Source organism: Anneissia japonica, unplaced genomic scaffold (genome assembly GCF_011630105.1).
Source record: "Anneissia japonica isolate Jap-2015-1 unplaced genomic scaffold, ASM1163010v1 scaffold9_len2422644_cov172, whole genome shotgun sequence".
NCBI lineage: Eukaryota > Metazoa > Echinodermata > Crinoidea > Comatulida > Comatulidae > Anneissia > Anneissia japonica.
The window spans coordinates 1,112,132-1,125,636 of record NW_022758107.1 but is presented as its reverse complement, the minus strand read 5'-3'; the positions used below and the strand labels follow the sequence as shown (position 1 = coordinate 1,125,636).

Here is a 13,505-nt window from a genome sequence, read left to right as displayed (position 1 = left end):
ATATATATATATATATATATATATATATATATATATGTACATATACATATACATATAGGACGAAATATTCGTGTGCAACAAAATACTTATGTTCCTCCAATACTTCAACCGTTTCATTTGATTTTATCAATGTCTCTATTATTATTTAATTTACTGGGAACACACGTGCTCGCAATCACATTGATGCCTACTCTATACATATATATGCATATACATATATATATATATACATATACATATTATTATATACATATACATATACACATACACATATACATATATACCACATATATATATATATACGTATATATATATATATATATATATATATATATATATATATATATATATATATATATTATAATTTGTATTATTACTTTGACTAAAAACTAATTACTATATATGTTAATCGTTGCTACTTCAATGAACCGAAAGAAAATACGAATATCGCGATTGAAACATTGCTTTTAATGCCAATTTCTGACCTGAAAAAAAAATCGTTGCAGGATTTTAGTATTTATTAATTAAAATATATTAATAAATTGTAGTTGTTGGTCACAATGTTCATATCGATCCATTAATTATTTAGTAATTAACTAATTTAACATGTTAATTAAGATATATTAACTAAGATATTCGTAAGTTTGTGTGAAATTATTTACATAATTGCAGTTTATTTGTACGGCATTTCGACGGATACTTGTCACCTCATGTGGACCATCCTGAGCTATGCTTACCAAAAATGCGGTAATCTCGAGATAATATTAGCATTTGCTTTTATTTTGTTTTACATTTACATCCAATGTTAAGCCCACTGATTTTTAATGCTTCAATAATTGAAACCATAAATTATTTTGTTTACATAAAATTTACAATGAAACTGATAATTTATAAGATTATTTTTTTGAAACAGGATAAAATAGGTAAAATTTTATTGAAAAAAAAAATTTACATTGACGATGTAAGTTGATTTAATATGCTGAATCATTATTAATGGTATGTACCTATTATATTTCTATAAATTATTCAAAAAATATCTCATTAATCACACTATCGTAAATAGGCCTATTGAAGTATTATTAATTCTTAATTAAAGCATTATTCGAGCACCTTCATTATTATTATTATTATTATTTTATATATTATTTATCAACCATATTAACATTGAATACATGAATTAGCCTATGTGCGTACAATTATCGCAGAAAATAAACTTATAATTTATAAAATATGTTTTTAAACAGAAACATATAAATAACATTTTTATTTAAAAGCAGGTTTTGCATGGACGTAATTTTACTTAATATGCTGATTATTATTATCTCATTAATCAAATTGTTGTAAAATTATTATTATTATTAATTGTTTTTTTTATGTATATGCCTAGGCCTATATAATATATAATGTATATATTTAATAATTTAATTAGAAATAATTATAGTTATTAATTGTAAAACAAATATAATATAATGTTAACAATAATATAGGTTAAGCTAGACCTAATCAATTATTGATATAATAAAGCCAAATCTTTAGAACACCATTAATACAACACCTTCATGACAGTCCAGCCTTCCAAATCTTGTTTTAATACCTACTAGAATTCACTCTAATGCTATATTTTGTACTTTATTCATTATTATTTTATTATCATTATTATTACTTATTTTATTATTATTATTTATTTATTTATTATTATTATCTGTATTATTATTATTATTATTATTATTATTATTATTATTATTATTATTTTCAATGCTATATTTGATCTTCATTCATTATTATTATCATTATTATTACTTTATTATTATTAATTTATTATTATTAGGCCTATCTGTATTATTATTATTATGATTTTTATTTGTATTATTATTATTATTATTATTATTATTACAGTATTATTATTAATATTATTATTATTATTATTATTATTATTATTATTATTATTATTATTATTAGTCCAGCCCTCCAAACAGTCCAGCCCTCCAAATCTTGTTTTAATAACTACTAGAATTCACTTTAATGCTATATTTTGTACTTCATTCATTATTATTTTATTATCATTATTATTACTTATTTTATTATTATTATTATTTATTTATTATTATTATCTGTATTATTATTATTTTCAATGCTATATTTTGATCTTTATTCATTATTATTATCATTATTATTATTTATTTTATTATTATTTAATAATTATTATTATTATGTGTATTATTATTATTATTATTACTATTATTATTTTCAATGCTATATTTTGATCTTCATTCATTATTATTATCATTATTATTACTTTATTATTATTATTTATTTATTATTATTAGGCCTATCTGTATTATTATTATTATAATTTTTATTTGTATTATTATTATTATTATTATTACAGTATTATTATTATTATTATTATTATTACAGTATTATTATTATTAATATTATTATTATTATTATTATTATTATTATTATTATTATTATTATTATTATTATTATTATGTCTGCCATTATCATTGTTTCTCTTGTATAGGTAATGTTCCCTTTTTTGCCTACTAATCTCATTACGTTTTCAGTGAAATAAAATTATGAATTATGAATTACAGTATACCAATGTTATCTATCGATAAAAACATTGATTCAATTAATTAACAGCAGCTTTTCGCACTGTGGCAGTGCCGATAGAAAACAGCAACTTTTTGGCACTGCGGCAGTGCCGATGCTTTTTTTCGCACTGCGGCAGTGCCAAAACGGCACTGCGGCAGTGCCGATAGCCACTACCGTAATGAAGTGTATACCATGAAACGCATTTGATGAAATCAGATAATTCACAACATTTATTGACACTAATCAATATAGTAATAGTTATGTAAATATTCAGCTTTCTTTTTAATAAATTATAAGATAAGGAATTATATTTAAAATATATGTAAAATGTTTGTTGTTTAGATAGAGGACAATTACCAAAATAATAAATCTATGGCGCGCCATAGAAAAATAATAGTATTGTTAGATTGTTTCCAGGCAACCAAAGACGGTGTGTTTTTTTATTTGCAACTTTGCACACGAAAGCGACGAAGTAAACAGGAGGACTCGCTAAGTTCGTTTAGTATGTTGGGAGTTATTACTAAATATTAATTCATTTAAACTATCATTTTGATGAGATAACAATCCACAGATTTTACACCACAAGACCTAAGGTAGCTTTTGTATTTATGTTTGTATTAAAATGTTGTGTCTGGGCCTAGCCCCGTCCTAGCGCACTTTGTCTTTGTTTGGCTACAGGCTTAGGCCTAAGCCTAGGCCTAACTAAGCCAGGCCTAGGCCTTGCTGAAAAGCAAGCGTTACTTTAGGCCTAGGTCCTAGTAGGCCTAGGCCTAGCCTAGCTAGGTATGTTGGGGGACTGGGTGATGCTTAGGTCATTCCCCAGGCCCAGTGAGCTTCAGTCAGGGGAAGAGCCTGGTGGGGTCCGGGCCTTTTTAATGCATTTCTGAAAGTTTGAAACCCATAAAATCCTACTAGGCTAGGCCTAGGCCCTAGGCCTATATTTTTACGCCCCCCCTCCCCCCAACCAAGGTATACCGCTTCCGAATATTAATAAAATAGGCCTATGCCCTAGTAGCCTAGGTCTGCCGTATTATTGAAGGTTGGGGTAAAGCCAACTGCACCAATCAACAACTTGGATTTGCATAATATTTGTCAGAACTAGGCCTAGGCCTATATACTTGGCGGTGATGCTTATGATGCATCATGCTGTAGCCTAGGCCTACCTGTAAAGTTATAAGAAATAAATATAAAAATTTGTTGGTTTTTGATGCAAAAAAAGGCTGGATTTTTACACGCAAATGCTTTGGCTGTTCAAACCAATCCTTGGTTATTTTATTGGATTGTATTTTAAATTTTAGTTTGTTTATTAATTTTAGGGATAATTTGAACGTCATGGCTGGAAAGACAGATATGGAAAGAGTTGGTCTCTTTAAAGAGATGGGATATACAACAATCGGGGATAAATATTCAACAAAAGGCAGTAAGTTTTTTTTTTTTTTACTGAAGCTTGGTAGAGGAGGGGAAAGAAAGAGTATAAACATGTAAACTCAATTTCCTCCAGCCTATCAATTAGGAACGATAGAGAAAGACTAAAAAAAAAATAAAAAGAAATATACTATATAAAATTACATGAACGTCTTAATAAAATACAGTAGGCCTACATACGGGTAGCGGGCATGCAGTCACTCCAGATGTGCTGCCAAACCGTAAACTGTATAATACACTTAATTACAAACTAAAAGCATTTTAATAGGTGGAAGAGAAAATAAAAATATAATTTTATTGATGATTTTAACAAATTCTTTATTTCATATATGTTATTTAATATACATATATGATCAAGTATGTACTGTTTGATGTTGTTTTTAAAATACAGTAATTTAATATGTGATCAGCTCTGGCAAATCACACCGTTTGTTGCAATTTCTAATTTTGCACAAGCACCAAAAATATTCGAGGATCAGAATTTTGAACATATTCCGGTTTTTGCATTTTATAAAAGATATATTGTTCAAGAAAATTTTTGCAAAATATCAATCATTAATCTAACAGAAAGTGTATTAAAATTATTTTTAAAATACAAATCTTAATAATAAACTATTGATTTTGGAGTCTTTGGGAGCTGTTTTCTCAAAACCTACATGAATGCTATTCAATGAATACTCATAACTTCGCTAATACTCAACCAATTATTTCCATCTAATAAATTCATGCAGAATCTATAAATACCAAAATCTTAATTTTGAATTTTACCTACAAATGGCTGGATTTGCCAGAGCCAGTCACATTTATGGTATATTTAATATACTTATAAATATATGATAATGTACTCTTACTGTTATTTTATTTTTTAATTTATTATATTTTTATATACTTTCTTTTTAGCATCTTTCAATGATGCAGCTCACAAGAGCAAGCAGATGTTACCTGGCGGTTCAAAGACCAGGTCGTCTTTACAGTCAGGATACTTTGACGACAAGTACAACCGCGTAATGGAGGGAGAAGCGTATAGTGACCCAGTGAAACGAAGACGGCAGGAAAGAATACAACAAAGTAAAAAAAATATTGGCAAGGCATTTCTACCCAGTAATGGTGACAAAAAACCGTGAGTATAATAATATAAGCCACAGTAGCAAATTCAGAAATTTGAAATAGAGGGGGCTTAGGGAAGCACTTTCACAGATGGAGAGCCTAGACCACCCCACTCTCAGACGCAAATTTTATCATATTTTCCCTTTCTTCTAATTTTTTATCATAATTTTAAAAATTTAGGTAGTGGTGGTGGGGAGAACGGGGTGGGCAACACCTTGAATTCGCCACTGAACCCATGTAAAAAAATGTTTAATTAGTGGCAGCGCCAGTGGGGGTCAAGGAAGCACAGGACCATGGAAGATTCCAATTATTTCGTCAGGAACACTGCATTAAAAATAGCATTTTTACTGTCTTCAGTGTGCCATATTTTCAGGCATTTAGGCCTGGTGCTTATTCTTAACATTTTGATCAAAACACAGTGGGGCTGCCAGCTGCTGAGGTAAATTTAAAACCCTGTCCAGAATTTAGACCTCCTGTCCGGGCCTTTTGACCCCCTAAACAAAACAAAAAAATGTTCCTCATAAGAAATTTAAAAAATAAAAATAAAAAATGGAAGGCTTTTTCAGAATACTGAGCAGCTAATAATTAGCTATTTTGTTTTTGTAGAAACTTTTTAATAATAATACAGTAGTTGTTATCGATCATAAATAAAAAATCATTCATTATAAGGCAATATTCAAAGGTAATCAAATGGTTGCATGACCACCAAGTTTTGTTCTGTTGTTTGTTAAATAATTATATAAAAGCTATTTTATATTCTTATAGTTATACACTATAAATTGTGCTAAAAAACGCTAATTTCCATGTTATGTGCTTTTTTTTTTTAGATCAGGAATTGGAAACCATTATGGCACATTTTCTGGTTCAGTTGGCGCTTTTAGTCCAGTTAAGAAATCAGGAAAAGCATACAAATCACCTGGCAAGAATGTGATCACCAATCCTGGAAGAAAAGGAACTGGCTTTGGGTATGTAAACTTCTAGTGCGTCAGAGGAGGAAGAGAGTAACTTCTATGTCCAGGGAGTCCCAAATAGTTTACGAGCCCAGTAAATAAACTAGGGGCGCTGGGGACTATAATAGGGAACGCACATTTCTTGACACAATGGGGTATTAGTAACAATTCAATAAAATTTTTGAGGACTTCAGACGCATATTTGGGTGAGTCGAATTTGCCAGTACCGCAGCCTTAACATCGGCACTGAACAGAGCCGCTCCTTGCCCATGGTTTAGTTGGTAGAACAATGTCTTGAATAAGGACCTAAAAACGAAATGTCCAGTGTATATATCAGGCTTGTATGCACCTTAAAAAACCCATTGCATCTTTTTGGATGAGTATAGGGGGTTAACTACCTCGATGCTGTGGTTCATTTCAGCCCATGTCGTCATGGAATTATGTAAAAAAACAGCACCTCGCTACGGCTGCTACAGTAGTCACAGATCACGCCCTTAGACAATTCAGCACAAGAACACAGCGAGTTATGAGTTATTCTCCTACCTACCCTTACCTTTATGTTTATACAAATGCAGCTTCCTTTTTTATCAGTGATAGAGGCCTATCTCAATTTCTTCCTTCTAAAAAAGTGACGTTACCTGAAGGCACATCAGTCCTCGACCAATTTAAAGATATTTAAAGACAGGTCTATCTGCCACTGTCTACGTATGTTACAGTGCTTTGCTTTTGACTGTTTAATTGTTTACTGTATTTTCTTTTTCTTTTTTTTTTTTTATAGAAGAATGAATTTTGTATTACAACTGGTAATTAATTCAAATGTTTAATAGTACTAACAAAATGTGTAAATCAGTAAACAATTATTTAATTTTGTGTATGTAATTGAATGTTGATAACTGTATAGTTATCAACAATGTTTTAGTTAATTGAGAGTTTATTTATAATTATTACTGACAAACAAAACTATAAAGTTAACATGTTAGGGGCTGAGCAGTACCAGTATGTATTTTATAAATTCAAGGTCTTCTGGATGTTAGTCCTGAAGGTGAGAGCTGAAGTCCAAAGAACAATACTAGGTTTGCTAGTTACTAGTAGTCAAATATTTTTACAAAGAATGGCTAATAATAATAATAATAATAATTTAATTTATTTCTTTCAGTTATGTCAATTTAACCATTGGTAAAAGTTACACATATTCTTCAAACTCTTTTGACAAAGGCAAAGAATTACGTTGGGTAAGGAATACACAATCTACCATAGTTGCACCATAGGCGATTCTCTGAGATTTTTGTCTATTGGGCACTATATGTGTAACTTTATTATGTTATCATTAATATTAGGTATCATAAAATTAATGATTAGGGGGATCACAGCTGGCCTGGGTCCCCCCTAAATTTTTACAAAATTATAAGTAAAAGGAAAACTTAATCAAATTTAAGTCTGAGAGTGCCATTTCCGGTTTAATAATCATAATTTTTTTCTTACCTCAGCTGCAACCATTGTGGGGCTGAGGTGGTTAAGACCCTGCATTTGTGAAAGTCCCTCCTGGACCTCCTCTATTTTGAATTCCTGGATACGCCACTGAATCATAAGTTAAAGTAAACTTAATGAACATTGATCATTAGAAACTAGCCTAAATGATAGCGCTAGTCTTAATATTGATGAAGTAAAATTTATTTGTAATTGGTTTTTATATTATTTACTTATTTCAGAGAGAATTGGAAGAACACAGAAAAGCTATGAAAGGAGGATCATTCAAGTTAAATATGCACCCAAAGGCATACTTTGATGGAAATCCATATGCCAGTGATAGGCCTCTTCCACCTCTCAAAGCAAATAAACAAAGCACAGAAAAGAAGGGTGTCCATCCTTTCAAGCCAAGCTCACCGGCAAAAAAGGTAGACAAATTATGTACTTTATATACTGTAGTATAATATTGAACCACTATTATCTCTTTATTCTAAATATTGTTTAGTTTTATTGACCCAGAATCCTCCCACTCCCCCCCCCCCCGTTATATTTTATTAAATTGCATATTATATTCTTTTAAAAACTTAATGTTTTTAAATTATTTGTATTTTATATTTATAAGGACACCTCTGAAAATAAGATAGTTTTACGACATCTTTTTTGGGCTAACCCGAGTTTCACTCTTTTTCATGTTATACTTTCTAGTATTTTAATTTTATCAAATCAACATTTTTCTCCTGTTTGTACAGGATTTTATCTTTGTTTAAATTTTTTTTTTCTTGTTTCTGCATCTTTGATGACTGTATTTTATCATATCCTCATATATATTTACTTCAACATGCTCTGGGGGTCATGACTTAAGAATAATAATAATTATTATCATTTAAGACATATATATTTAAAAACTGGGGGAACTTTTGAAATTTTTTCTCCCTTTTTTAAGTATTGTATCTGTATCAGAAAAATCAGTTGTACAACATATCAAAACATTTTTTTTCCTGCAGAAATCAATCATTGTACGTGAAAGCAATTGCTGTGTGAAAGGCATTTGAAAGTGAATAAAAAAAAGAAAAAAATTAATTAACCAATAATAATGAAATATTTTATTAATTTCAGATAGCTGGAATGAAGGCAGGAACATTTGACCCATATCCCTCACACTCTGAAGATCCATACAGGGTAAAGTCGAAGAAAGGTCCACCTTCGATGAACAGTAGTGGCAAGATATTCATGCCCACTCCAGGACCTAAGAGTGCCCCAACCAATTCAATTATAAACCAAAATGTTGTCAGGTAAGGTTGAAAGATTGTAGTCATAGCTGAAAGGAAAGCTGCCCCCAAGAGGCAAAATTGCAGATGTGATACTACCATTTCTTAAGCGCTGTAAACTGTTATCAAATTCTCTTTGACAAAAAAAACTGCTGTATGCCCATAGTCATGATGTGCCTATAATGTGGTCATGATGTGCCTATATAAGTGGCAAAGACAAGCCAAACCAGTCACTCGTCGCAAATCGTGTTTCAGAGAAAAAGGCCAAAACATGCTGGAATGTCTAATTTTAAAAAATCTATTTTATTGCACTAAACTAACCTTTATATATCTACACATCATTCTATGCTGTTATTTTCCCCATTTTCATTGTTAAAACAATACTTTTTAAGGATTTAAAGATAGTTTCTGCATGAGAAATGCCTGAAATCATAAACTTTGACGGTTAATTTCTCATATATTGTTCTTTAAACAGCTCTGTGATTAAACGCTTGTAACTTCATAAGGAAATGTCTGATTTGAATGATTTTTTTACCATTTTATAGCTATTATTTTACTCTCTAACACTGTATTATTAACTCAAAATTGATTTTTGCGACGAGTGACTGGTTTGGCTCATCTTTGCCACATATGTTCATGATGAGAGGTCATCATTACCATACTGTATTTAGGCATGGCACATGTTTTTGTGGAGCACTTTTGTAGGGAGGGCTTTTAGCGCAGTGGTTGCGGTTCTGCTGCTCAACCTTGAAGTCGGTCAGAGGTTCAATCCAATAATTGTGCATTTCGCTTTGTGTCCTTTATAGACAACGCACTTTACCTCTCCACCCAGGAGTACAAGTGGGTACCTGGTAGGTTCGAACACAAAATGCGCTGATTACAGCTGCGACATTATGAAATTCTCCCCAGGGAGCTGAGTATGTGTTCCATGTGCTTGATCCAATGACCGGGAGTAATTTAAATGTCAGTGGCGGATCCAGGAATTTGAAATAGAGGGGGACCATGAGGGAGGGACTTTGACAGATGGAGGGTCTATCACCTCAGCCCTACCATGGTCGGGGCTGAGGTAAGAAAATTTGCGATTATGGCACCTTTAGATGGCCGGAAATAACACTGTCAGACTTTTTTTTCCCAATTTCTTACAATTTTGAAAAATTCAGCAGGGGGGGGGGGGCTAGGCTCCCCTTGAATCCGCCAGTGAATGTTAAGTGCATAGAGGCCTCCACAACATGCGCTCTATAAGTCAACTATTATTATTATTATTGGATTGATTGGATTTATTCGGTGTAAACACCAAGTATCACCTGCGAAAGTCTAGAGAAGACTTATTGAAGTTCCAGTGAGGTCCTTTTGGTGATGATTGGGCAGTACACCGGGAGAAAATCCCCTACACTTTTCCGAAGAGTATACTGCGTTCTTTAACATGCACATGGGCCATAATGAACACAGCATTCAGCCCTCCAGCTGAAATACAAGGAGAGCAGCAATGGAAATTGAACTGTGGACCGAGAGACCTCCACGTTTCAGCGCACACAATTAGCCGACTGAGCTAAACTGCTCGCTTAATTATATTATTATTATTTTGTCAAGTAAAATTTGATAGTCTAAACAGGGCTTTACAAATTGGAGGGCACAGGAATGTAAGGTTTTTTTTTTTTTTTTTTTAAATATACCCTAGTTTGTAAGCTTGTGGTTTAAGCATTGAAGTATGACATACACTCTTGTAAATTGCGACTGCAGCTTTATATTCGCGAGACCTACAACAAATAATGTTACAAAATTATTACATTATAGATAGATAATGACTTGGTGTACTTAAAAAAAGCGTGTTTCGTTGCCTTTTAATTGTTCGGCTACATGGAAACATATAAAATTCCTATAGTGGTATTTGTGGCAATGACAAGCCAAACCAGTCACTTGTCGCAAATCGTGTTTCTGAGATAATGGCCAAAACATGCTGTAATGTCAACATTTTTTAAATCTATTAATAACCAGAAACTGATTTTTGCGTTAAGTGACTGGTTTGGCTTGTCTTTGCCACATTTTAGTATTTTATATTTATGCAAAAAAAATTTACAATTTATCAAATAAATTAGTCAGTACGTTTTCAAGAATAGTATTTTCATTCGATTATTTATATTTCTCTTTTTTTCTCTACAGAAGAATAAACGGCAATAACTTTCGAATTGCTCAGCCATCTTTCTAATACCAAACAAACAAATGATGTCAGAGGTTATGTGACAGCATTCTATCATTGAAAATTTCAGCAGGGGGTGATATACTCCCCTTGAATCCGCCAGTGAATGTTAAGTGCATAGAGGCCTCCACAACATGCGCTCTATAAGTCAACTATTATTATTATTACTGGATTGGATTGGATTTATTCGGTGTAAACACCAAGTATAACCTGCGAAAGTCTAAAGAAGACTTATTGAAGTTCCAGTGAGGTCCTTTTGGTGATGATTGGGCAGTACACCGGGAGAAAATCCCCTACACTTTTCCGAAGAGTATACTGCGTTCTTTAACATGCACATGGGTCATAATGAACACAGCATTCAGCCCTCCAGCTGAAATACAAGGAGAGCAGCAATGGGAATTAAACCGTGGACTGAGAGACCTCCACGGTTCAGCGCACACAATTAGCCGGCTGAGCTAACTGCTCGCTTAATATTATTATTTTGCCAAGTAAAATTTGATAGTCTAAACAGGGCTTTACAAATTGGAGGGCACAGGAGTGTAAGGGTGTTTTTTTTTTTTTTAAATATACCTTTTTTTCTAAATATACCTTAGTTTGTAAGCTTGTGGTTTAAGCATTGAAGTATGACATACACTCTCGTAAATTGCGACTGCAGCTTTATATTTGCGAGACCTACAACAAACAAATAATGTTACAAAATTATTACATTATAGATAGATGACTTGGTGTACTTAAAAAAAGTGTTTCATTACCTTTTAATTGTTTGGCTACATGGAAACCTATAAAATTCCTATAGTGGTATTTGTGGCAATGACAAGCCAAACCAGTCACTTGTCGCAAATCGTGTTTCTGAGATAATGGCCAAAACATGCTGTAATGTCAACATTTTTTAAATCTATTAATAACCAGAAACTGATTTTTGCGTTAAGTGACTGGTTTGGCTTGTCTTTGCCACATTTTAGTATTTTATATTTATGCAAAAAAAATTTACAATTTATCAAATAAATTAGTCAGTACGTTTTCAAGAATAGTATTTTCATTCGATTATTTATATTTCTCTTTTTTTCTCTACAGAAGAATAAACGGCAATAACTTTCGAATTGCTCAGCCATCTTTCTAATACCAAACAAACAAATGATGTCAGAGGTTATGTGACAGCATTCTATCACCAAGTCAGCCTATGAAACCAAAGTTCTTAATGGATTTGTATTATATGAAACAGCCTATACATTCTAAAACCAATTTTATATATATTTGTATAGTAATTAAGTTATGTTTCTGTTTGTCTGCCACAGTTGTTTAGCATAACTGTATTTATACCTATCTGTACTCTGGTAGAAAAACATTAAAATGATGTGAAAATAAGTCAACCTTTTCCTAAGGTTTATTCTATTAGCAAAAAATGAAATGTATGCGTTATCATTTTGATATAGGTACTGGCAAACAGTGATGGATCAAAGAATTTGAAATAGAGGGGGGTCCAGGGAGGGACTTCAACAGGTGTAAAGTGTAGACCACCTCAGCTGAGGTAAAGAAAAGTTATGAAATGGCACTCACAGACTTGATTTGAATATACGGTAATTTTATTTTTTTATATATATATTTTGTTTTATAATTTTGAAAGATTTATGGGGCCTGAACCAGCTCCCCCTCCCCCTCCTTGAATAAAGTTGAAGCAGGTAGTATACTGTAGTTTTTAAACAAATATTTCCATTTTGGCAGTCAAAATGTGCCCCATTTCCCAGTCCTTTTGGATGCAACATTTGACAGTATCATCCGAGGTATACTGTATAATAGATTAGGCCTACAGCTCCTTCATTGGCTTTCCATATATTTCCAAATATACAACACATACATATTTGTAAATCCATCCTTTCCATCCATCCGTCCATCCTCTATCTTTGTCAAAAAAAAAAAACAAAAAAAAAAACTATTATTTTTATTGTTATTGATATTATTGTTGTTCTGTAAATTACTTTTAGTTTTTAATATTATTACTGTATTACCATCAGCAGCAGCATTATTACTATCATTATTGTAAAAATAAACAACAAAAAACTAATTATTTTCAAACATATATGTGTAATGTATGAGAATTTTATATAAAATTTCTTTCTCAATACGAATCATTGTTTTTACTGCCATATTTTTATACGAGCCACACATCCCTATTATAATGTACAGGTATATCTTCCAACCAATACAGGATTTTGTTTGATCAGAGATCTGCATATACCAAAGTGAGCAAGAACAAATATAAATAAAAAATAAACAAAAAATAAAAAATATAAATTTGTAACTCGCCTGGATAAGAAACTTGATGAATAAATAACTAAATTAGTCAAATTGTGTATGTTTGAGTTTAGCTTTATTTTGTCTGGTAATTAAAAAAATTTGATCATACACTCATAGGTAAGGTGAGGCTTTTTTTATACCTTGTTTAGAAACGCACCGCCCGTCGATAATGATTTTGAATAAAAATAAAGTCTTATT

General features: G+C 31.5%; 1 protein-coding gene across 3 annotated transcripts; it reads left to right on the top strand.

Annotated features, from left to right (window-relative positions):
- The first annotated feature begins 3,033 nt into the window (after nucleotides 1-3,033).
- On the top strand, nucleotides 3,034-12,545 carry LOC117125104 (UPF0602 protein C4orf47 homolog). 3 transcript variants are annotated; one of them, XM_033271495.1, is made up of 9 exons: nucleotides 3,035-3,191; nucleotides 3,915-4,018; nucleotides 4,924-5,143; nucleotides 5,958-6,095; nucleotides 7,237-7,312; nucleotides 7,790-7,975; nucleotides 8,664-8,839; nucleotides 10,976-11,047; nucleotides 12,159-12,545. In XM_033271495.1, the coding sequence occupies exons 2-8, from the start codon at nucleotides 3,931-3,933 to the stop codon at nucleotides 11,019-11,021; spliced, it is 930 nt and encodes a 309-aa protein (XP_033127386.1). In that variant the 5' UTR covers nucleotides 3,035-3,191; nucleotides 3,915-3,930; the 3' UTR covers nucleotides 11,022-11,047; nucleotides 12,159-12,545. The 3 variants fall into 3 exon arrangements, with proteins under 3 accessions (XP_033127387.1, XP_033127386.1, XP_033127385.1); XM_033271496.1 differs by lacking the exon at nucleotides 12,159-12,545 and having other exon boundaries at nucleotides 3,034-3,091; nucleotides 10,976-11,083; XM_033271494.1 differs by lacking the exon at nucleotides 12,159-12,545 and having other exon boundaries at nucleotides 10,976-11,083.
- Nucleotides 12,546-13,505: the final 960 nt, after the last annotated feature.